At 46.4% G+C, this 23644-nt stretch overlaps 2 protein-coding genes and 1 long non-coding RNA gene across 4 annotated transcripts in view; 1 reads left to right on the forward strand and 2 right to left on the reverse strand.

Moving 5' to 3' along the window:
• Window positions 1-5: 5 nt before the first annotated feature.
• On the reverse strand, window positions 6-8328 carry LOC146598251 (IgGFc-binding protein-like; the record flags this gene model as incomplete). The annotated part of the gene is made up of 8 exons (XM_085300669.1): window positions 8321-8328; window positions 7643-8150; window positions 6636-7197; window positions 5577-6085; window positions 3911-4475; window positions 1595-2190; window positions 933-1503; window positions 6-404 (listed from the first exon to the last, which is right to left on the reverse strand). Coding segments are annotated over exons 1-8 (3718 nt in total), but the record flags the coding sequence as incomplete, so codon positions are not given.
• FBXW7 (F-box and WD repeat domain containing 7) overlaps window positions 8274-23644 on the reverse strand; it is a 147177-nt gene continuing 131806 nt past the window's right edge. For both annotated transcript variants that reach the window (XM_085300625.1, XM_085300624.1), the window contains 7 exons: window positions 23311-23434; window positions 21182-21318; window positions 19641-19754; window positions 16228-16409; window positions 13821-14046; window positions 9602-9812; window positions 8274-8608 (listed from right to left, as the gene is read on the reverse strand). In XM_085300625.1, coding sequence (XP_085156751.1) covers window positions 8340-8608; window positions 9602-9812; window positions 13821-14046; window positions 16228-16409; window positions 19641-19754; window positions 21182-21318; window positions 23311-23434 — 1263 coding nt within the window. In that variant the 3' untranslated portion in view covers window positions 8274-8339. The remainder of the gene's footprint in view (window positions 8609-9601; window positions 9813-13820; window positions 14047-16227; window positions 16410-19640; window positions 19755-21181; window positions 21319-23310; window positions 23435-23644) is intronic.
• Window positions 9737-13827, forward strand: LOC146598253 (uncharacterized). Its single transcript, XR_014895291.1, has 3 exons — window positions 9737-9823; window positions 11060-11217; window positions 13028-13827. It is a non-coding gene; the product is annotated as an uncharacterized LOC146598253 (long non-coding RNA).

A 23644-nucleotide genomic window follows, 5' to 3' on the forward strand; every position in this document is an offset into this window, starting at 1 on the left:
ATGTGTCCTCCAAGCCCCATATCCTCCACACCATGTGACCTCCAAGCCCCACATCCCCCACACCATGTGTCCTCCACGTGTCCTCCAAGCCCCGCATCCTCCACACCATGTGTCCTCCAAGCCCCACATCCTCCACACCACGTGTCCTCCAAGCCACGCGTGCTCCAAGCCCCACGTCCTCAAACGAAGCGACCTCGGCCTCACCTTGAGGTACCGCCCCTGGTGCACGCAGCCGCAGCGCTCTACGGAGACGCAGGCCGCCCCRTCGAAGAGGTAGCCGTCGTCGCACTGGCAGCCCTCGAAGCACCTCCGGCCGCACGGGGCCGCGACGGAGAGGCTGGCGCAGGTGGAGTCGCACGAGCGGGTGCACAGCGCGTAGTGGCTGTGGGGCGGGCAGGAGAGGGCTGGTGGGAAGAGGTCCAACGTCACTCCGGCGGTGGCCGCCTTGCCGTAAAGGCAACCCTCCAGCGGACGGGACGTGACAGCGGCCAACGTCCACCCAACAACCCCGGGGCGTTTCTGACGGCTCCGGTTGATGTCAGGACGACCCGGACCTGCTTCTAGCTCCAAACCAGGTCGTCTGCCCTACGCGCAGCCGCGCGCGAGCGCATTGCCGCCACGCGAGAGCCGAAAAACGCCCGTTTCCCAACGCTTTGAGGGCAGAACCGACGTTTTGGAGGCGACGAGCTGGAATTTTTGGTGTTTTCGAGACTTTTTTCAGCGGCAAGTGGGTAACTGAAGCTGAAATCAGCTTGTTTGGGGAGCATCTAAAAGCATTTCTGGATTTTTTTTTTTTCAACCCAAAGGCAAHGCTGCCCGCGAGATTTTACCCACCTCGCTGGCGGCTCTGGTCCAGCTGGTGGAAGGAACAGGGAGGGGTTTTGTYCTCCCCCACCAGAATCGAGCGAAAAATGGCTGAATCGGGCACTTACGGCAGAAGGTGGCCGTTCTCCAGGCGGCTATCTCGGCCCCGGCGGCTTGGCAGGCGGCCGCGTAAGCTTGGAGGCTCTGGCAGAGGGTGTCCCGGGCGCCGTTCRCCGCGCACACGTCGTAGAGGCAGTGGTGGAAATACTCGACGGGGCTCACTCGAGGGTGACACTTCCCGAAAGGTCCTGCCGGATCTTGGATGAGCCCGCAGGAGTCTCCGGAGCGGTAAGGAACCGTCTCGGCGGAGTCGCAAGCCGGGCAGTCGGCGCCGCAGCCGTCCGCGCACGCTCCGTCCTCCGCGGGGACCTTCCAGGAGGCCACGAACTCCTCCACGCTCCGCGCCGCGGTCCCGTCGGGCAGCTGGAAGTCGTCKTCTTTCTTGCCGTTGTAGTTGCCTCCTAAGCCGCACACGCGGCCCTGGTAGCTGCTGGGAACGGTGACCAGGAGGTAGGAGGCCGTGTTGTAGAGGAGCTGGAGACCCGAGGCGGCGTCGAGGACCACGTTGGTCCCCTCCTGGCTGATCCGCAGCTTGTCGTCCGCCGTGGCCAGCGGCAGCGTGTAGCGCTCGCCGTTCACCTGCGCCGAAGGGAAGACGTGGACCGCGTTAGGGTGAGGTGGGATCCCCCCCTGCGCGGGAAAGCGGTGGAAAAGGCCCGCTCGGACTCACCGTCACCTCCCACGTCCGCCCCCGCTCCATGGTGACCGTGTAGCCGTGGACGGAGACGACCACTTTCTTCACGAGGACCACGTTGGCCCGCCCGGGGCTGTGGTTCTCCAGCAGCACCGAGAAGTTGGCCAACCGAGGGTCCGGCTTGCAGAGCCGAGCCAAGACGTAGGTGCAGGAGCCCCGGAGGTGGAAGGAGCGTCCGTCGAAGGTCACGTGGTGAGGGTCGCCGGCCACCACCAACCTGCCGTAGCCCACCGCKTGGCACCCCAGCACGCCGCGCTCCACCCGGCACTCCTCGTGGGGCCCGCAGGAGGTCTCCCGGCACGCCACCGCCCCGCGGGGCTGGCAGGTGCACCTCTCCCGGCACGACCCGTCGGCGTAGAAGTCCTCGCCCAGCTTGTAGTAGCGGCCCCGGTGCTCGCAGCCGCACTCGGCCGCCGCCACGCACTCGTCCCCGCTCAGCACGAAGCCGGCGTCGCAGAAGCAGCCTTCGGCGCASGGCGCGTCGCAATCGGCCGCGGCCGCCGGCCGCCGGCACGTGGCTGGGCAGCCGGTCCCACAGAGCTCGTAGTGCGAATTACGGGGGCACACGGGGCCTGGGAGAAAAACGGAAGGGGGACGTCAAGAACGGCTCAGATTCGCACCCCTAAAGCGTCGGAGCGAAGACCCAAGCGGCCACCACGAAGCTTCAGGGTGAGGATCAAAATGGCCACCAAAAAGCTTCTGGGCAAAGATCAAGGTGGCCACCAAAAAGCTTCTGGGCAAAGATCGAGGTGGCCACCACAAAGCTTCTGGGCAAAGATCGAGGTGGCCACCCAAAAGCCTCCAGGCAAAGATCGAGGTGGCCACCCAAAAGCCTCCATGCAAAGATTGAGGTGGCCACCACAAAGCTTCTGGAGAAAGATCGAGGTGGCCACCCAAAAGCCTCCATGCAAAGATTAAGGTGGCCACCACAAAGCTTCTGAGCAAAGATCAAGGTGGCCACCACAAAGCTTCCAAGTGAGGACCAAAGTGGCCACCACAAAGCTTCAGTTGAGGACCAAAGCGGCCACCACGAAGCTCGGCACGGGTGTCTTTGGTAGCCAAGCACCYGTATCCCTCAGGGAGGTGACGTTGCCCTATTTTGCCCCATTTTTTKGGGGGGGGGGAATGAGGAAGGAACAAATCCCACTTGGGCAAATGTATCCGCCCACATGGACATCCGCGTCTAAACTCCTTGGGGGCGGCCAAGGGAGAAGGTCAAACGATCGCAAGGAAACGTTCCCGTCACCGGAAGGAGACGTCGCAAACGGGGCGGCTGGACCCGATTCTGCAGGCGTTCGGACCCAGGTTTGGAGGTGCTGGGCACCCAGTTTTGGAGGCATTTGCACCCAATTTGGAGGTGTTTGGACCCAATCTTGGAGGTGTTTGGACCCGATTTCGGAGGTGTTTGGGACCCAGTTTTGGAGGCTTTGGGAGCCAATTTTGGAGATGTTTGGACTTGATTTTGGAGGGGGCTGGGACTCCATTCTGGAGGTATTTGGACCCATTCTGGAGGTGTTTGGGACCCGATTCTGGAGGCATTTGGAACTGGTTTTGGAGGTGTTTGAACCCAATCTTGAAGGTGTTTGGACCCAATTCTGGAGGCATTTGGGGTCCGATTCAGGATAGATTTGGACCTGCTTTTGGAGGTGTTTGAACCTAATTTTGAAGGTGTCTGGACCTGTTTCTGGAGGCATTTGGGAACCGATTCTGGAGGCATTTGGACCCATTCTGGAGGCATTTGGACCCATTCTTGGAGGTACTGGGAGCCAATCTGGGGGCCTTTGGGACCCGGTTCTAGAAGCAGTTGGACCCGATTCTGGAGGTGCCTGGATCCGATTCTGGAGGGATTTGGGACCTGATTCTGGAGGGATTTGGACCCGGTTTTGGAGGTGTTTGAACCCGACTCAGGAGGCGTTTGGGACTCGATTCTGGAGCGATTTGGACCCGGTTTTGGAGGTGTTTGAACCCAATTTTGAAGGCGTTTGGACCCAGTTCTGGAGGCATTTGGGATCTGATTCTGGAGGGATTTGAACCTGGTTTTGGAGGTGTTTGAACCTGGTTTTGGAGGTGTTTGAACCCAATTTTGAAGGTGTTTGGACCCGATTCTGGAGGCGGTTGGGACCTGATTCTGGAGGCATTTGGACCTGATTCATGAGGTGTTTGGACTCAGTCTTGGAGATGTTTGGGACCTGATTCTGGAGGGATTTGGACCCGAATCTGGAGGCGTTGGGACCCACTTCTGGAGGCGTTTGGTGGCCCGCTGGGTTTTGCAGCCTCTCCGACCTCACTCACCGCAAAAATCGGGCGTCCTCCAAGCCCGGAGCGGGACGCCCTGGATCTGGCAAGCCGTGACGTAGGCGGCGACGGCGCTGCACAAGGTGTCCCGGTGGCCTCTGTACTGGCAGACGTCGAAGGCGCAGTCCTCRACGAAGGGCGCGGGGTCGAGGGCCGCGTGGCAGGCGGCGAAGGGCCCGCCGGCCCCGGCCATCACCCCGCAGTAGCCGTCGCCCCGGTAGGGTTTCTTCTGCTCCTCGTTGCAGAGAGGACAGTCGCCCACGCAACCGGCCGAGCAACCGGGCACGTCGGCCACCTTCCAGCTGTCGGCGAACTGGACGGGGTCGGTCAACCAGCGCCCGTCCGGCGCCACGAAGTCGTTGTCGGGGTCGCCGTCGGCATCGCCGCAGAGCCCGCAGACGGCGCCGGCGTAGGCTTGGGGCACGATGACCCGGGCGTAGCTGTACCAGTCGAAGCTCACCCGCACGTCGAAGCGGGTGCGCACGAAGCCGTGGACGCCGCTGGCGTAGACGGTGAAGAGGTCCTCGTGGGAGAACGGCAGCTCCACGAAGACGCCGTTGACCTGGCMGCCAAGGGTTGGGGGGAAGAGCACCGGTGGGTCCTCCGCCAGCGGAGCCCCTGGTGCTGCTGGGTTGCAAAGGTCTCGCTGGAGCTGGAGGCAGGGACGGGGGGGGTCGAGGTGCTTCAGCGCCGGTGGAAGTTGAGGGGAGGGTTTGGGGCTGATGTAAGGTCAACCCAAGAGGGTTCCTACCTCTTGGAGCTTCTCTACCCTACGGACACCTGAAGCTGGAGAAGGTGGATCTCAGGCGCTTGAGCAAAGGGTGGCCCGGATCTTCTCCTCGAGGCTTTAGAGACCACAGGCCGGCCAAGGAGGTGGGATGGGTCCCATGTCTCTCCTCCCCCCCCCAACCCCAGACAAGGAGATCTGCTGATGGTGTCTCCAAGGGAGGACGAAAGTTTGGAGCTGGGGAGGTTGGGGAGGACCCCCCAACCCCAATAGTCGGACTACTGGAGGTCTGGTGGAAACCATCGTGTAGGACCTAGCTACGTCTCCAACGGGATGTCCCGGTGCTGACCCAGCACCCCAAACCGCCCCCCGCTTTGGGGAGGGGAGGGGGAATCTTCCAGGGAAGCTCCTCGGCTTGGGCAGCGGGTCGCGGGGGGGGGCCGTTCCGCCGCCTCCCCCCCACCTAAAGCCAAAATCCAGCCGGAGAACGTCATCGTTTGGAGGAAAAGAGGCCCCGCGGGCGCGGGGCGGGGAGGGAACTGGAGCTTTTCCAGCAGGACTGAGTCACTCCGCGGCTGCCGGAGGAGAGGGGAAAACCGCGAAAGCAACCGGGCGCTGTTGAACTTGGGAGTAATTTTGGCTTCCCTTTTTGGCGAGGTTTTGGGTTTTTTTTTTTTGGGGGGGGGGGGTTGCACCGTTTGTGCAAAAACGCTCCATTTCCAGCACACCAGAAACGATTATTTTTGTTGTTGTTGTTGCTCTTTCTTTCTTTTTTTTTTTTTTTTTAGGAGAAATTGCTTGAGGCGAAGTGCCTAAAAATAAAGTATTTAAACCCAAACGGGCTGCTCCCGCGCTGGAGAAAAAGAGGGGGATTCGCCACCCTCCCTCTTCCCCCCCCCCTCTCCAGGGCGACCCTCCCCTCCCCCCCAACCCTACCTTGACCTTGCGCGGGTGCTCCTGGCTCATGGTGACGACGTTGCCGTAGACCTCGAGGGTCACCGTCTTGGTGAAGGACACGGCTCTGCTGCCCCGGTTGTTGTTCTCCACCGTGACGCGGAAGGGGACCAGCGCCGGGTCGTCGGCGCAGACGGCGGCCAACTGGTAGACGCAGGTGCCCTGGAAGTCGAACCTCAGCCCGTCGAAGGTGGTGTAGTGAGGGTCGCCCGTCCCCACGCAGGTGGAGTACTTGTTGGCCACGCAGCGGTAGACGCCGTCCACCTSGGCGCACGTCTGGTGGACCTTGCAGGAGGCCTCCCGGCAGAGAGCCTCGCCCCGGCCGCCGTCGCATCTGCAACGGGTACGGCAGCTCCCGTCTTCCCAAAACTCCTGCCCGGCCCCGTAGGTACGTCCGCCGTGGACGCAGCCGCGCTTCTCGGTCGGGACGGTCGCGTCGCTCTCCGGGACGGAGCTCGGGTCGCACCGGTCGTTCTCCGGGCAGCTCCGAGCTGGTGGGAGGAAACGGAGAGGGAAAACTCCGCTCGGACGCGGGAACCCGAGGCACCGACGGCGGCCGGCCGCGGCCGCGTCTACCTCCGCGTCGGGTCTGCAGCGATTTGGGGCGTCTGAAACACCCCGGGGCCCGCGAAACCACCCGCTTTTCTCTACCCTGTGGACACCTGAAGCTGGAGAAGGTGGATCTYGGGCGCTTGGGCGTGCAAAGGGTGGCCTGGCTCTTCTCCACGAGGCCGGCCAAGGAGGTGGGATGGGTCCCATGTGTCATCCTCTCCCTCCCCCCCAGACAAGGAGATTTGCTGGTGGTGTCTCCAAGGGAGGACAGAAGTTTGGAGCTGAGGAGGTTGGGGAGGACCTTCTCCCGGTGGCTGGGAGAGCTCCGCGGGGAGCCTAATCCCGTGGGTCAGGGGTCACCCACAAGGAGCGGGACCGAGTCAGGTGGCATCTGCCGCGCGTTCGAAGCCGGGTGGTGGGCCACGAGCCCACGCGGGCCACCCGCCCGCCTCCCCAAACCTCTCGAGGGACCCAACCGTCCGAGCTCACCGCAACCCGTCTCCTCCTTCCAGCCGGCGACGGCAACGCCGTGCTCCTCGCAGGCGGTCGCGTAGGTCTCCAGAGCCCGGCACAAGGTCCGYGGGTCCCCCGCGGAGCTGCAGACCTCCAAGACGCAACGGGCGACGTAGTCCTCGGGGCTCACGCGGGCGCGACACGCCGCGAAGGGCCCCTCGGAGGCCGCGTCCATCACGCCGCAGCGAGAGGAGTCGCCCGCCGCCCGCCACCGCTCCCGGTCGCATTTGGGACATCGCCCGCCGCAGTGGTCCCAGCAGGTGGGATCTCGCCAACCGTCCAACCACTCTTCCACGCTGGAAGCCCGGGCGCCGTTGGGAAGCGTCATCTCGTCGTCCGAGTCCTCGTTGAAGTTGCCGCAGAGGCCGCAGGTGGCCCCGAAGTAGCTGCTGGGCACCGCCACCATGAGGGCCAGGTCCTCGTCGTAGGTCACCTGCAGCCCGAAGTCCGTCCGCAGGATGGTTCGGCCCTCGTTTCGGGAGATCTCGATCTTCCCGGCTTCCAGGCTGGCGGGAAGGGTGGTGAGCTGCTGGTTGACCTTGGAGAAGAAAAGAAATTGGGGACGGCAGAAGGGTTAAATCCCTTTTATTGTTTTTGGGGGTGGGTTTTTTTGTTGTTTTTTGTTGTTTTTTGGAGTTTGCACACGCCGATTACGTAAGGGATGTCGCGTCCCGGGAGGAGCGATCGGCGGGCAGCGGCTCGGCCAGAAGGTCCCCGCGGTTGCGCAACGCCCCTTCGCGGGAACAACAAAAAATAAGAATAATAATAATAAAAAAAAACCCAAAACGCAGCTGTTTCAGGGGAAAAAAATCATCCGCTTCGACTTCGGAGCTCAAAACGTCTCGTCGGCGCGAAGGGCGGCCGGGAGACGCCTCCCTTAACCCTGCAAAATAGCTTTAATTTCGCTCCCCGGCGCGTTTTCGCCCGTCCGCTTTTCTCTGAAGGCTTCGTCCGAAAAACGCCGCCGCCGCGGTGGTACCCACCTGGACCTCGCCGCCGCCTCCCGCGCGCACCGAGATGTTGTAGCCGTAGACGTGGACGCCGGCCAGCCACCCCCGGGAGCTGCCGCCCTCTTCCTCCTCCTCCTCTTCCTCCCTCTCGTCGACGGCGAAGGGCTCCAGGGCGCGATCGCCGCCGCAGGACTTGGCCACGGTGTAGGCGCAGCCGGCCGGGAAGGCGACGGTCGCGCCGTCGAAGGTGCGGTACTGCGGGTCCGGCGTCCTCAGGCAGGTCCCCAGGTAGTCGGGCAGGCAGGCGGCTTGCCCGTCCTTCACCCGGCACGTTTCCTTGGCTCGGCATCGCGCTCCCCGGCAGGGATCTGCGGAGACGAAAAGCCCCGAAACGCCCCGTTTCCCGCCGTTTCTTCCCCCGAAACGGGGCGGCCGCGCCCAACCGGGGTTTCCGTCCCGAGTCGCGACCCGAGGGCCCCGGGAGGAAAGGAGAAGGTGGAAGGAGCAGGACCGAGGTGGCCCGAAGACCGAGCCGGCTCGTCTTTGGAGACGTTATCTCCAGGCCAAACCTTGGTGTCCATCGGCCACCACGTTGCAAAGGTAGCACCACCCGGGCGCGGTTTGGGTGCGGAGAAGCCAATTTTGGCTCCTCAATGTGTTTTTTTTTTTTTCAGGGGGAGGGAAAGGAGAACATCGTCTACATGTTTGGACAAATTCATCTTTCTGCCCTTCACTTCATATCCACGTCAAAGTCCAACACCAGCAGCTTTGTTTCCTCAGTCCCGTTCCGGCTTCCGACTGCGCACACTAGCTTTGTGTTAGAAGCTCTGATCCGCCACACGACGCCTCCACTYCCCCCACTCTCCAATGTGACTAGATTTCGGATAAATTCACCCGTTTTCAAGTCCCAAAGTTTTACAGTTCCATCATCTGAACTGGTAATTACAAAGTTCTTGTTGAACTGTAAACAGGTCACAGCACTCTGATGCTTGTTGGGACCTAAAACCAAAACATTTTTGTTTGTAATTAGACAGCAAAAACAGACAGCARTGCCTATAAACTAAATACCTGTATATTTGCATGCAGGTGTTTATCTACTAGATGTATTAACTCAGGATTTGTCCATGTATTTTCAAGAGCAAATGTAAGTATAGAAAAACTGCCCAGAATTTCCTTCTTTATGGTGATCTGTTACAGTGAGGCAAGTGTGCGCTTGGAAATCTGTGCAAATGAACCTAACCATGCGGAGTGAGGTGCCCACAGAACCTGTAGGTGTTCATCTCCAAACCTCTTTGAAGAGGTTACTACGAGGTCACTCCTAATTCTCAATTACAGAAAATGGTGGTGCCGCTATTAATTTCAGTCAGTAGCTGTAAATRCTTAAGAAGAGCTAAAACAGTAGAGTCTATGATGAAATTAATTTCAGGGATACTGGGTAGGATATAAGAGAATGATATAAGACATCATTGTCTGTTTAGGGAAAGAAAACAGTGGGCTCATGTGTGCACGCCTGAGTGGCAACTGTCAAAATGCAAACGGAAATCTTTCTTCCTTATAAAATAAAGGAAATGTCTTCCACTCATTTCTCTTGATTTATTGCAACAGACAGTGTGCTTTGCCTCCCAATCCAATTAATCAGTAGCCTTGGAAACATCCAAGTGACCCCTAAATAAATACGTTGACAGACTGTTTTGAGATGCCATTTCCTACATATTTCTGCGGTTTATTAGGCTAATATACCCGCAGCAAATTTCTATCAACCCAGACCATCTGCCTTTCATAATAGGCAAGTGATCTGAATAGATTAGATTAAATACATTTTGTTCTTCTAACTCGAAGAAAGATAATACAGCTGTCATCAGAAAAATGGTATCTGACTTGTAAATGGTCTGTAGTTGTTACTTTGTATGTAGTTTTTACAKTTTTTTTATAGAATATACAGTATAGGTAACTGCACTTGGCTTGATCTACATCAGAGAAGTTTAAACTCACCTTGCAATGTCTGTAAACATTGTCCTGTTTTAATGTCCCAGATTTTGACGGTAGAATCGGCATTCCCAGACACCAGTATATTGTCCTTGAGTTCCATTCCACTTGTTAAAGACTGGTGGCCTGTTAGCGTGTGAATGCAGTTTCCTGTCTCCACATCCCAGACTCGGATGGAGGTGTCAAGAGATCCACTCACCACATGGATACCATCAAACTACAAGAAAGGTAGATCTATTACAAGCAATCATATTAGGGTCTTATGATGTGCTGTGTATGAAGAAGGCTATGAAGCGTTTAACTCACTAAATGCAACATTAGATATATTTGGAAATGGCATTACAAAATAAGAACTCATTGTAAGCACTGAATGGCCATGTTTGGTATCAGGGCAAGTGATTCACAGTCAGCATAATTTCCTGTTACAGACGTGATCTATGAGGTACTCAGTTCAAGGAGAAAAAGACTGTTGTTTTTTGACTGAGGGTTTTTTGCATAATTCAGTACAACACTTTCAAACACAATCCTGACTATACTACAACGTACAGCAAAGAAACAGTAAAAAATTTTGTTCTGGAAGTCGAACTTGCTTTTCACAAGCATGAGGGACTTGAAGCTGTACAAGCGCAACATCATTAAACCAGAATCATCTGTACAAAAGCCAAAACAGGAAGATGAAGGAAAAATGCTGTTAAGCCTCCCCCCCAAACACACACACACTCTCTATCTGAATCATAGTTGTGTGCAGTAAGGAACTTTTTAACTTTGTAGATGTACGTTGCAAGAGCAATACAAGCTAACACAGCTGTCTGAATTCTTGGAGTGTGTGTGTATGTATTTGCTGCTTCATTTATTTATGAACCAGAAATATGTAGAACATGAACATGTAGAGAAATCGACTAAGAGATGAGACACTTCTGACCAAGAGGAATGAATGTGTAGAGAATATAAAGTTGAGTGAAAAAGTAACTTGAATGATAGTGACAATGACATAAGAGTCCAAGATTCTTAAAAGGAGAAGGAAAAAGAGCAGTAGAATAAGAACAGCGGGCTTCAAGGAGGAATACTTCAATAAGTTGAGACTTCCTTCCCATGAGGTTTTTATGTATCTAGTCTCTGAGAGGAAGAAGAGTTCAGGGGAGCTGGCACTTTCTTAAAGACACAAACTATCCTTGTGTGCAGGAAAGGCAGGAAGTGTAGTAAATTATCAAGACTCACTTGGCTAAAGCACAAGGAATTGTACAGTAAGTAGAAACTAGATCAAGAGATGTRTATGAAAGAGCATACTGGGACAAAACAAGAAAGGTAAGGCACAAAACAAGATAAAACTAGCAAAAGCCATTAAGGATGACAAAACACTATTCTATAAAGAAACAAGAGGAAGGCCAAGCAAAAAGTTCATTTATGCTCAGCAGGAAGGAAACACCAAATGTGGCCAACTGTCCAACCTTTTTCTTGCTTCAGTCCTCAGACATGTGAATGTGAGCTAGCACCAGGAGCAACTGAGTATGAACTTCAGCAAGAATGGGGAAGAACCGCAAAAGGCAAGCAGTTTTAAGGCAATCTCAGAGACATCTGCTGCTATCTTTGAGAACTCACGGAAGATAGATGAGGTTCGGATGGTAAATACAACTTCTTTCATTACTGAAGGAGATGCTGATGGGAGATGGGGAATTGTGGATCCTTCAGCTTAACTTCAATTTCCAGAAGGTACTATCAAATAATCAATCTGTTTTTAAACCCTTAGCAATGCGAGAAGTTATAGTAAACRCACATTTGTGGGAGAACCAGTATAACCAATCTGATTTTTTCCTAGGACATGGTAAAAAGTCATGTGAAATAGCAGATGTCTCCACTACATTTTCATAAAGAAGGGGACAGATTTGATGTAGGGATACTATMCAGTTCAAAAATTTGCTCACGGTGTAGTTACGGGTGTAAGAGAGTTCCAGAGGAGTCTGGATATTTAGCATTTTCATTAGAATTTGGGTGATATTTAAGCTGTGACAGCTGACCCAAAGCAAAAAGTATGAAAGTCAAGAGTCCACTGCAGAGATCTGAGCTTGAGTGGGAATGAATAAAGGCATAACTGGAGCCTGGGAGAATGATGGTGAGGCATTATGAAATAGTGATATGCTGATAGGTAAGGCATATAAAATAACCTTTCTGTTCTTAGAAGCATTGATGAGACTTTGACTAGAATTTTGTATCCTGCTTTGGGCACCTTGCTTTCAGAAAAAAAAAATAAAAAAAAAAATGTTGTAGCATCTTAGTGGTCATGACCATTACTAAAGAACACTGTGGGAAGGAGGCAGGGAGAATGATAAATATGAGAAAAAAAAATTCAGATAAAAGCAACAGGAACGATAAGCAGTCTAACAGACTTTTTGGGTGGAAAAACTAAGAAGATTGATTCAACAGATTCTATTTTCTTTTCCTCACAGCAAATTAACTGCAATCCACATCCACGAACTATGCAGAAAGAGTTTTTTAATGACGTCGTGCATCAAGAAAAACTTTATCCTCATTATTGCTACAATTAAATAAATAATAGTTTGGATCAGTGGTTTTGAGCTGTTGTCCATGCACCCTAGAGAGTGTGTGGATTATTACAAAGGTAGCTAAGAGAGGCGACTAAGAAAGTGAACATGGTCAGTAGCCTTAAACTGTTGCATGAGGATCTCTGGAAAATGTTAGAGGGAGCTGCAAATGGGCAAATGTTGAGATATAATTGAATCTGCTTGAAGGTGGGAATGGGAAGGACAGACTGGGTCACGTGTTTCCTTCAGTCTGATTTGMGAAGTTTCGCTGTTTCAGACTATTTCAGGCCTAAAATTCTAAACATCAATTGTCACCTGCCCCCCTAGAATTTTGTTTTAGAATACTATGCTGTATTTGCAGAGGAAATAGTATCCGTGTGTGCAGCACTAGCCAATCAGGTGGTCCGTATTACTGTAGTATCAGAACGAGACATGAAGACCCATGAATATCCATCAGCCAAAATAAGAGCAACTAGTGAGAGTAAGGCGTAGTAACAGAAACACTGTTCCCAAACTGCAGTAGATGAACTACAACTTTCCTAAATATTTTAAGAGCTCTATATTACAGCATTTTCAACTTGTTTGCTGCTTGTCTAAAGAATACTCCTCAGCATATGACTGTTAAGGGGAGGACTGGAGATTTTCCTATTTAGAAAGAATAGCAAATAGGTAATTTGTTCATATTTAATCTGTGAAGGAGAGAAATAGCTTTTGATGAAACCATTTATGAAAAATGTCTCTAGCACTGAGCTTTAGTTTCTGTGCTGTGAAGCAGATTAGAACATGTTCACATACAATTACACAATTTTAAATTTTGTTAACTTTTTTAGTCCTGCCAGACTGCAGTGAGAATAGGCACAAAAGCATGAAATCAATTTCTTTGTCCTCGCAGTGCCTGGGAGTGATGCTTTGACTGTGTTAATGAAGATGTTGATCTTTTGGGTTAGTAAAGGTAAGGAGAATCTCCATTAGGTCTGCGTGCATTTTTGCCAGAAGAGTTTTAACGGACCGTAGGGTGACTTGAAGCAATAGAGCTGTGCCACAAAGTAGTACCAGTAATAACCTACATCTATAATAACATGTCACTGTTGACAAAGCCTCTCAATTGCAGATCTGGCCTCTACTCAAAGAGGAGGAAGTAGCAGGCTGGAGATTTACATCCTGCTGGGGCATTAAAATTTTAGGTCCAGCTTTACTGTGAATTACAGTTTGGAACTAGATGTGACTACAAAATAAGTATAAACAGATCTGCATAATTCAGAACATTAATCCAACCAATTTTTCTTTATTTTTGGCATGTTTTAAACTACTTTATCATCTAATTTATTTAAAATACAACCATTATAATTTCTGTGGGGAAACCAAAAACATAGCTCCAAAATATATGCAAGACTTCAAAACAAAGCAACCCACAAACCTGTGCAATTTGTGGGGACAGAGATTTGGGCCTTACTGTACTGTATACTTTAAAAGATGCTTCTCTAAAAACTTARGTCTCTAAATGAAGACAACACTATATAACTAGCATAACAAAATAGAAGGAAGAGGGGRATATCACAGACGTCCCTATATTCCTGTGGATTGTGTGATACTGAATAGGTACCCACAATTTCATAAATAAGGTGAAATAAACAGACTTTAAATGCTACTTTAGGAAACTATAGCAACAGATGAAAACCACATACCTGTAATGAGTACACTCTGTTAGTATGCCCTTGCAGTGTGTGCAGACAGGTCTCTGTCTCTGGATCCCACACTTTGACCATAAAATCGTATGCACCACTTACAACCCTTCTGCCGTCATACTGAACACACCGAACTGCAGCTACGTGGCCCATCAGAACATGTAAACACTGGCCTGTCTCGATGTCCCAAACTCTCAGCGTAGCATCTCGAGAACCACTGACCACTCTGGAGAAACAAGAAAACCCCTCCTGTACTTAGATAAATAGGAAGTGTTAAAACAACTGGACGTAGGCACAAATCAATTAATTACAAGCCGAAATTTCTTTTGGACACTAAATAGCATTAGTCCACTGGCCACCACATATCTGGTTCGGTTTGACCTCTTTTTAGGGCTGCAGATGACTTGAGTCTTTTCCTTCCTTGCCTTACCTCTCAGGAGCCGTGTATTCCATATAGTTAGCAAACAGTCTTTAAAAGGCACTGCAGTGCTGAACAGCAAAATGATGCTGTCAGAAGAAATGTGGATCATTGTATCCATGTATGAAAGCTTATGAACATGCCGAGCTCAAGGCCAGTACTGTGAACATGCTGTTTTAATGATGTAACTAAATACAGCAATTAAAGAAAGATGATCTCTAGAAGGTTTACTTTCAGTAAAAGATCAGTTATTCTGCTTGATTTGTATGGTTTATACTTTTAAAAGCCTTTTTAGACTAGAACAGAAAAGAAGTATGTTACTGGAATTCCAGTGATTGCTAGCATAGGAAATGAAACCCCAGCATTCTAAAAAACAAACCACCACCCCCTCCCCAACAACAACTAAGGCTACTCTGTCAACAACTCCATACCTCATGCATTAACCAAATAATGCAGCTTTCTTTCTTACTCTCTCTTTGYTATTGCAGAAACTATGATATAACTSGTTAAATTTTTAACAAAATGCTGCAGAGACAATACAAAAAGTCAGTCTGTAAAACAAGTAAGTAAGTTTGTAACACTGATGAAAAGTTGTTAAGGATAAAATTATTCCAGTGTAGGAGACTGGATCACTGCATGACAAAGAAAATAGTTTTGAAATAAGGTAGATCATTAAAGTACATAACAATTTTCTGTTCTTTAATTAATTAGCACTGTTGCACTTTTGCTTCTTATTAATCATCTCCTTTGTGTTGATTTATGTAGTTTAGTTTGACTACTATGTCTGCTTCGTGTTTTAATCAATGTTAGGTTGTGTGTCGAAATTTTAGAAGCATTTTCTAATGAAGTATGGACTAGATGAGCTGACAGTGAGGTGGACTGAAAACTGGCTGAATGAGGTGGACTGAAAACTGGCTGAATGATGGCTCTTAGAGGGTTGTGATCAGTGGCGCAAAGCCCAGTCAGAGACCTCTAGCTAGCAGAATCTCCCAGGGGTCAGTACTGGGTCCAGTCTTGTTCAGCTTACTGATTCATCAGTGACCTGGATGAGGGGACAGAGTGCAACCTTAGCAAGTTTGCTGAAGACACAAAACTGGGAGGAGCTGCTGATTCACCAGAGGGCTGTGCTGCCATTCACGGGGATCTCAACTGGCTGGAGAGATGGGCAGATGAGCCTCATGAAGTTCAACAAAGCGATGTGCAGAATCCCRAACACTAGTATAGGCTGGGGGTGACCTGCTGAAAAGCAGCTCTGTGGAGAATGATCTGGGAATCCTGGTGAAAAACAAGCTGACCATGAGCTAGCAGTGTGCCCTTGTGGCCATGAAGGTCACGGGTATCCTGGGCTGCATTAGGCGGAGCATTGCCAGCAGGTCAGGGGAGGCGATCCTGCCCCTCTACTTAGCACTGGTGAAGCCACAACTGGAGTGCTGGGTCCACTGCTGGGCTCCCCAGTACAAGAGAAGCATGTTGCTACTGGAGCAAGTCCAGCAAAGGGCTACTAAAATGATGAAGGGACTGGAGCATCTGTCATACAAGGAGAGGTCAAGAGAACTAGGACTGTTCAGCCTGGAGATGTGAACGTTCAGGGAGAGCTTATCAATGTGCATTAACACCTGATCAGAGGGTATAAAGAAGAAGAAGCCAGACTGTTCTCAGTGGTGTCCAGTGACACGACAAGAGGCAATGGGCACAAACTGAAACACAGGAAATTCTGTTTGAACAGCAGAAAACACTTCTTCACCGTGAAGGTGGTGGAACACGAAGACAGATTGCCTAGAGATGTTATGGAGTCTCCATCCTTGGGAATATTCAAAAGCCATCTGCATTTGGTCCTAGGACACCTGCTGTACATGACCCTGCTTGAGCTGGGGGAGCTGGACTGGAGGATCTCCAAAAGGCCCTTCTGATGTGAACCATTCTAGGATTCAATAAATGTGGTGGAAATTATAAGCCAAACTATGGCTGTAGCTTTCAACAGGCTCTTACCTTTTCTCATGGAGATGCATACAACGCACAGTAGAGGTATGTCCATACAAAGTGTGTATGCATTCTCCAGTTTCAGCATTCCAGACTTTCAATGTTCGGTCTGTAGATCCGCTGATGATAATATTGTCCCTCATCTGTGATGACCAGACTCCACCTGTGTGCCCAACTAGTGTTCTCAAACACTGAAAATACATATTTTGCTTAGTTGACAGAGTGGAAGCAAAATTCAAGGAATGCATAAAGCAAAAAAGTAACCTATGAGATAGCAGTAATCTTGTTCATCTATAATTAGCCAGAAGATTCCCAGAGATTGCTTCATAATTGAACTAAAAAAATCTCATCTTTCAGAAAATATTCATCACATTTCTCTATCCATTGTTGGTACTTTGATGATTATGAAGCTTCCCTATGAGCTTTCTTTTGGTTGCACTAGACTCTCTTTCCAAATTTCTCATTACAAGTCATGTTTCTGCAGCCTTGAGTTAGTCCTTTTTCCTGGCTTTCTTTCTGAGTCACTGCAGTTTTTTCTCAGTATTTTTTTGAAGCATAAACGTTAGAACTACAGGAAAGCAAGTTTTACCACCAATATATAAACCATCTATTGTTTCATTTTTCTTTTTTTTTGTTATCCAAAAAAAAAATTACATGCTACAAGCTGTAGCTACAGCCCTAATTCTGTGAAATCCTGTTTCAAACATACTCTTGTCTAGGAGAGAATCTCATGTTACGTAAGCATGGCCTACCTTCTTTGATCCTACATGTATGACACTGTTTTTTTAACCACGTAGAAACCATGTTTTGCTCACACATGCATAAAACCTAGATCACCCTGGAACAATGACCTGTCTCTGTCTCTCAGTTTGTATTGCTTATCAGTGATGATTATACATACATATATTTGTAGTTGTTTTTTAACCAACAATCTATAAGCAGTAATTAGTGCAGACATGAAAAGATTCTAGCAAATCCCAACCAGAAACACGCTCCATTTAAGATTCTGYTTTTACATTAACAACACAATAACTGTTAATTATCTGCTTTCTGATCCATTTAAGTATGTTCCATGTTGATTTTTGCATTGCTCCTTTTTCTTAAATTGTGTCATGGGATACAGCTTTGTAATAACATAGCCATCTATTTCAGACCTATTATTTTTATCTGTCAAACCTGTAACTGCATGAGAAAAGAGGTCAAGACACTTTGATAGTCTTTTTCTGTAACCTAATGCTGAGCGGCATTAATTTCCATGGCCCTCCTTTAACTGTTAGCTGACTCCTCTTAAAGTAGTCCATTATTTTTTTTTTCTGAGATAATATATCCCAATTACCCAGTCTTTCAGTTTATTGCATTAAATATTGATTTAAAAAACTAAACATTTTAGCTTTCTGCCAATCTGTTGGATCTTCTCCAGGACTCTGATACCTTTTGAAAAAAAAAAAAAAAAAAAAAAAAAAAAAAAGATACAGTCTATCTGGATCTACTGTAATAAAAACGCCTGACTTTGGTAGTAGTAGTTTAACATCCTGTGAGTTTCTGTTGAAATAAATTGTTTTATCATCACTGCATGCTGTATTTACATCTCATGAATTTTCTCAAAAAACAGAGCAGAAATACAAAAAATCTTTTCTGTATCAGTGATAGTTCAAGAAGTTTCTGCTGTTAAAATCCTTTTCAAATATGTTAGAAAAGTTCCTTACTTTTTTTGCTGTGCATAGATTTCCTTTCTTTAACATTTCTTACCAGTTTTCCTGGCTTCTAGCTTATTTCTTTGCTATCAACTCCTCCTTTTCAGTTCATAGCTGTTCCTCATGTTTTCTCTAAATGAAGCTGCTACTGTTTTTAAAGAATTCTGCTTCCTTTGATTCTGGCTCTTGCAGCATCTAGCAAAAATATTCTTAAACATCTCGTAAACGTTTTCTTTCTAATTTCTCTGATTTATTCATATCTGAAGAAATCATCCTTCTAAAGAAGTAAGCAGAAAGAATCCTTATTTTGAGTGTTAACACTTCTCGAGTATAAGGTTAATATTGTAGTCACATTCATTCGCACACATCTGCAGAAATCAAACTTTTGTTTTCTTTTTAAATTTACATAATTAATTCCTCAGCATCAGAAAGTATGAGGGCTAACAGAGCAATCTTCCTTCTTTCACATAGTATTTTTAGCTCTCTTTCTTTAAGGTCTGGGGAAAATAGTCATAGTAGGTTTTGTAATTACCTTCAAAAAAATTAATGAATGTATATTGATAAGTAAGTCATGCTGGTGTGATTAAGTATTAAAGAAAGAAATATTTTGCTTTTGAGAGGGTGTTGATACATAGCAAGTATTTTTCACTTGAGGCTAACCTGTCCTTTTAAATAAAAAAAAAGTGTTAATTTTAACATGGCTTCCTTCACTAGACAGTTTGTTGCAGGGAAGCCTACAGAGGTAAGGTGAGGCTACCTACTGCTTTTAATTTATTTTATTCTTCCCCATAGCAGTATTTACAGTCCTGTCAAGGAACTTCTAGGCATGCAAAGACAAATGCCTAATACATTCAACCTGAATATTTTAAAGCAGATAGATACCTTTTATGCCTGAAACATGTTATCCTCAATAGCTATCCGGTTGTTGATATAACTGTATCATTAAAACAAACCGAGTTAAACAATACTAGGTTAGAAGGAAAAAAATTCTATTTCCCTGAGGCCTTTCTACACACTTGGAGTATGGTTAGTCAGCTTAAAACAAAAACAGTGTACTGAGTAGATGTGATGTTCTAACATGAGTGAAATGTTTGGTACTGTCTTTTTGATACATACTGTTTTGCTTCTCTAAGCCAAAATTAAATTATTGAAGTATATTAAATTCCTGCCTGAACTGGATCTAATTTAATAGGAAATATTTAAACCTAAGTTAGAAGGGTTTTTTTGTAGTTTAGCAGTGTAGCAGCTTAGACAGAAAAAAAAAACAAACTATGTATTTGAAGACTGAGACAGTAGAATGAATGCACCATTTCAATAACTTCAGTAATTTTCAATAACTTAAAACATCAAAAAGAATAGTAGAAGATGAGAGAGAAAGAAAGAGAGATTCAGATGTATAAAGGCAGGCTAAATTAAGGAATATAAAGTAATGTATCTGTCCAAATACTCTAGAATACATGTCACAAATGACTCCACAAGAATAGAGGAATTGCCAAGAGAACAAAGATACATGCCAAGAGTAACATGAGCAGCATCATAATTTCACATCAAGGTGACTTGATTTGAAAGGACTCATTTCTGTGTAGGAAAGGATGAACAAATATTTACTAGTATTTTTTCTGATTCTTGCACAAGACAAGACCACTCTGCAGTGTGGTCTGATGAAAGTTTATTTCTGACATATCAGTGCTCTACTGGTAGCTCATTTGTAAGAAATAATCAACTCACCTTGCCTGTAACTGCTGACCAAACTTTTAATGTGTTGTCATCTGAGCCACTCACTATTCGATTACCGCAGAACTGAAGGCATGTGATCACGTGATCATCATGGCCTTTGAGCACCTGACAACGAAGAACATAAAAATGTACATTCACAACTTGACCCAAGAGATTAGGGATAAGCAGGAAAAACAAAGTGCTATTCTGATTCATAAATTATAGTATGCTAGAGTTGCTTCAAAAATAATAAGGTCCCTTAATCCCGCATGTCAAGTCTAACATGTCAAGTAAATGCTGCCAGCTGGGAGCAAGGAAGGTGTTTTCCTTCATCAAGTAATATTGCATTGCTTATCAAGCATACTACAGTTATTCTAAATCTTCTAAAACATACCAGGATAAGTCACTGATAGAAATAGGATAAATTAGTATATTTTACTGCAACAGAGGGAAAAATGCTTATCAGAATATGTAAGACAGGGAATTTTTTATTTAACATATCTGAATACTTTTCAAAATGTTCACAKAAGTGAAATGGGCATTTGGATAATGCCTGGGGCAGTAATTTTAATAATAATTCCAAGATAACTTGATGTAGCGTATCAAGGCAAGAAATACTGAACTGCTGCCAGAGGTGTAAATAAGTAAGTAAGTCATGGCCAAATAAACAGCAGGATATATTCATAGGTTTTTAAAAGGAATTTCTTTGTTCTTATTTTTATTATTTTGTTGAACAGTAATCAGGAAAATAGGGACTTTACTTAAAAGGATTTGAATCTGCTTTTTCTTCATGTTTCTAGCTATTCGTTATTCATTACCAGGTTTGATTAGAGTGTTGGTATTTTATTTTACAAGAGGTTAGAAGTATTGCTTCATATCTTTGTATTAGAAAAGATTCAATAAGACTGCAGTATCAACGTCATCATTAAAATATTTCAAAATTAAAAAAATAGAAAAATCTTAACAAGGAATTAAGTTACTGTCCTGTGCTGTTCAATTTCTACAAGCATCTATGAAAACAAAGCAGGAGACAATCACAGAATAGTTGTGAAATATTTTCATATTGGGACATAGCATCAAATATTCACATTGGGACATCTACAAATATACGTTTGTGTGTGTGTGTGCACACGTGCATACAGGTGTGCTTATATACTTAATTTTAAGTATTTCCCATCAAGTCTCTGATATTATAAGTATCTCCTTCATAAACACTGACATTTGCACCTAGGCATTATTATATCATTATATTAATATTAAATAAATTTTAATTAAATAATTAATATCAAATTAAATTGTATTATACAATTTTTTTAAGTGGCAGTGAAGGAATTCTGCTGTACAAAGAGTCACATTTTGCTTTGCTAATAAGGTGCTCAGAAATTAGTTTAAAAACAGGGTAAGCTAAAACATAAATTACTGTTTTCCTGTAAAAAGGTTACAGTTTTGCATGCATTGATGGTCCGGCTTATCCCAGATAAAAAACACTCCACAAAAAGCTAAGGGTTGATCCTGCTTATTCATAGCACCTTGTACATAGCTCAGAAACTTACCTTAGGAGATTTAAGTTCCCCTCGCCGCCAGTTGGTATCAATTCTGTGTTGCCTGATATACGCACTTTTCCATGGACTATGTATAAAGCCTGGTTTTATTACTTTCCTTCTCTTGATATGTAATGGTTCATCAATTCCTAAAATGAATTAAAAAGAAAGGGGGCAGGGGAGAAGGAGAAGTCTACCCCAAATCAAACACCTACTCTCCCTCCCAAACCTTTACAGTCCACTGAAATTAAATATTACCTTGACCCAACGACCTCCTAAGAGAACTCTGCTGGTCTTCTACATACCAATATTTGCATTTTGTGCCAGTGACACCATCCTGCCCCTCAGCTCTACTACATCTTTCCTTGTCTGTTCATCATAATCATTATCCTGATCGTGTGGCTGAAATGCTGTCATTCATCATTCTTTGCTAGCARTCTACTAGCTTGTCTTCAGGTCCCCTTTTTTCTGAGAGAACTGTAGCAGAACATTGCCTCTTTCAAATGGGTTCTCTGCAACAAATCCCATAACCACTTGTATTCTCCTTTCAAAGTCCTTCAAAAAATAAACCTTCCTTTCTGTAGACCAATGAACTACCACTCCTCTCTGGTCATACGTCTTCAGCGTCTTTCTTAGCGTTGGCTCTCACTCTTGTATTGCTGTTAATTCTTGTTTTGATTAAAAGGCTATGTGCTTCAAGCACAGTTCTCTCCTGGCCTGAATTTAAGTATAGCTATTCCCTTTCTGTATTTACACTTAAAAGGTAGGTGCTTTGCTTATCCTTGCTACTACAGCTTTTCTTATGATCCCCTTTCTGTGCACCTGCTCTCCTTACTCATCTCACTACTTGCACAAGTCTTGTCAGTATGTGGATGTCACTCTTCTCTCCTGCTCTCTTCTGCATCTTTTCTGGTGCTTCTACCTACAATTCTTGAAAGAACTGCTACTTCATATGCCTGAGCACCTCAAAGTCTAAAGTCTTGTTTTTGTTCGTCTGTGCTCTCAGGCCTAGTCATACTTATTTACACTTCTAAGCTCATAAATCTAGAATCATTCTCCTCCTGACCTTTCACTTTCTTCTCACTCTGTCCTCTTTCTTACTGTATGGCTCACTGAAATTTGTTAAGAGGAAAATCTTTTGAAAGATTTAAGAGGTTAGACACCTGGTTTCTGCTGCAAAAGAATAACTCATTAATTTAGGCTCCTTTAAAAATACCCAGTTACATTCATATTGTCATTTTTTTTAATACCTTTGCATAGACCCTTCACAAGTCCTTGTCTCCAGGTCCTCTAAGGCAGGCTGGGCAGATACTTGTATTTGTGCATGTCCAACAAGGATAATGCTCTAAAGTCACACGCACATGCTCTGCCTTACCCCTCCCCCCAGTCAAACTGTATCCTTGTTCATGTAATCTTGCATAAAATATAATGTTCAGTTTTTCCTGTTTCCAAATACGTGGCTGCTTTCCTGAGAGCCTTGTCTTGCCCACTCATATTACTGCTGAAGCACCGTATTCTCTTGATCTGGCATGAGCAGGTGCTATCAGTGCAGCTTATGGAATGTGTGTCCCTCTCTATGCGATCAAGTTACCATCTTCTGCCCCCAGCCCCAACCATGAAATTTCTGTTAGTTTTCCTACAGCTGACATGAAATTACACTATCCTCTTTTCCACCTTACCACTACACATCAGATTTCCTCCATGTTATTTACCATCCGCAAGACTGTATTTCTATCATTTTTACATTTCAGATCTCACTTGTTTTCTTTGTATTTTGAATAAAAATAATCCTCAAAAAAGCAGTAATAATTGTATTTTAAAAACATACACTCACTATACTATACACACACACACACACACTATATATAGAGAGAGAGTATATATCCTGTATATATAAATAGGATGTTGAAAATTCAGTCTAGTTTCATTTCTAGTACTCCATGGATTATTTCTACTCCCTAGTTTCAACAAAGATACGTACCACACAGGTCAAGACATCGCTAGCTGTAAATTTAAAGTCACCTGAATTCCCTTCTTAAAACTTTAAGCTTATTATGTAAATGAAGATAAATGCCCCAGACGTGCACTGCTTATGACAGCAGCACTTTGACCATTACATTCATCTTTTTGCTTAGCCTTACCCTCCTCTTTGCATTTCTCTCTCCAGAGAAGATTATCTTCAGCCAGAATTCTCCAGTAACGGCATGTCTGGGCTGCCTGCAGAAGGTCCCTGGGTTCCAGGAATGACAGCACATACAGTGCCAGCTGTAAAAAAAAAAAAAAAGAAAAAGAAAGTGTGTTTTCTACATTGTTTCAAAGAAGAAAACTGAAATAATGTATTAATAAGCTATCTCAGAACCTAAACAGAATTAGTTTATTCCAGTGGGCACCTGAAAAATATAACAAACATTTTAAATAACTAAATCCATACATATGATATGAAAAATGTAGATTATTTACAAGAAGTTAGGTGAA

The sequence above is a fragment of the Rhea americana genome, unplaced genomic scaffold, assembly GCF_003343005.1.
Source record: "Rhea americana isolate MKP2758 unplaced genomic scaffold, rheAme1 scaffold_167, whole genome shotgun sequence".
Lineage (NCBI taxonomy): Eukaryota > Metazoa > Chordata > Aves > Rheiformes > Rheidae > Rhea > Rhea americana.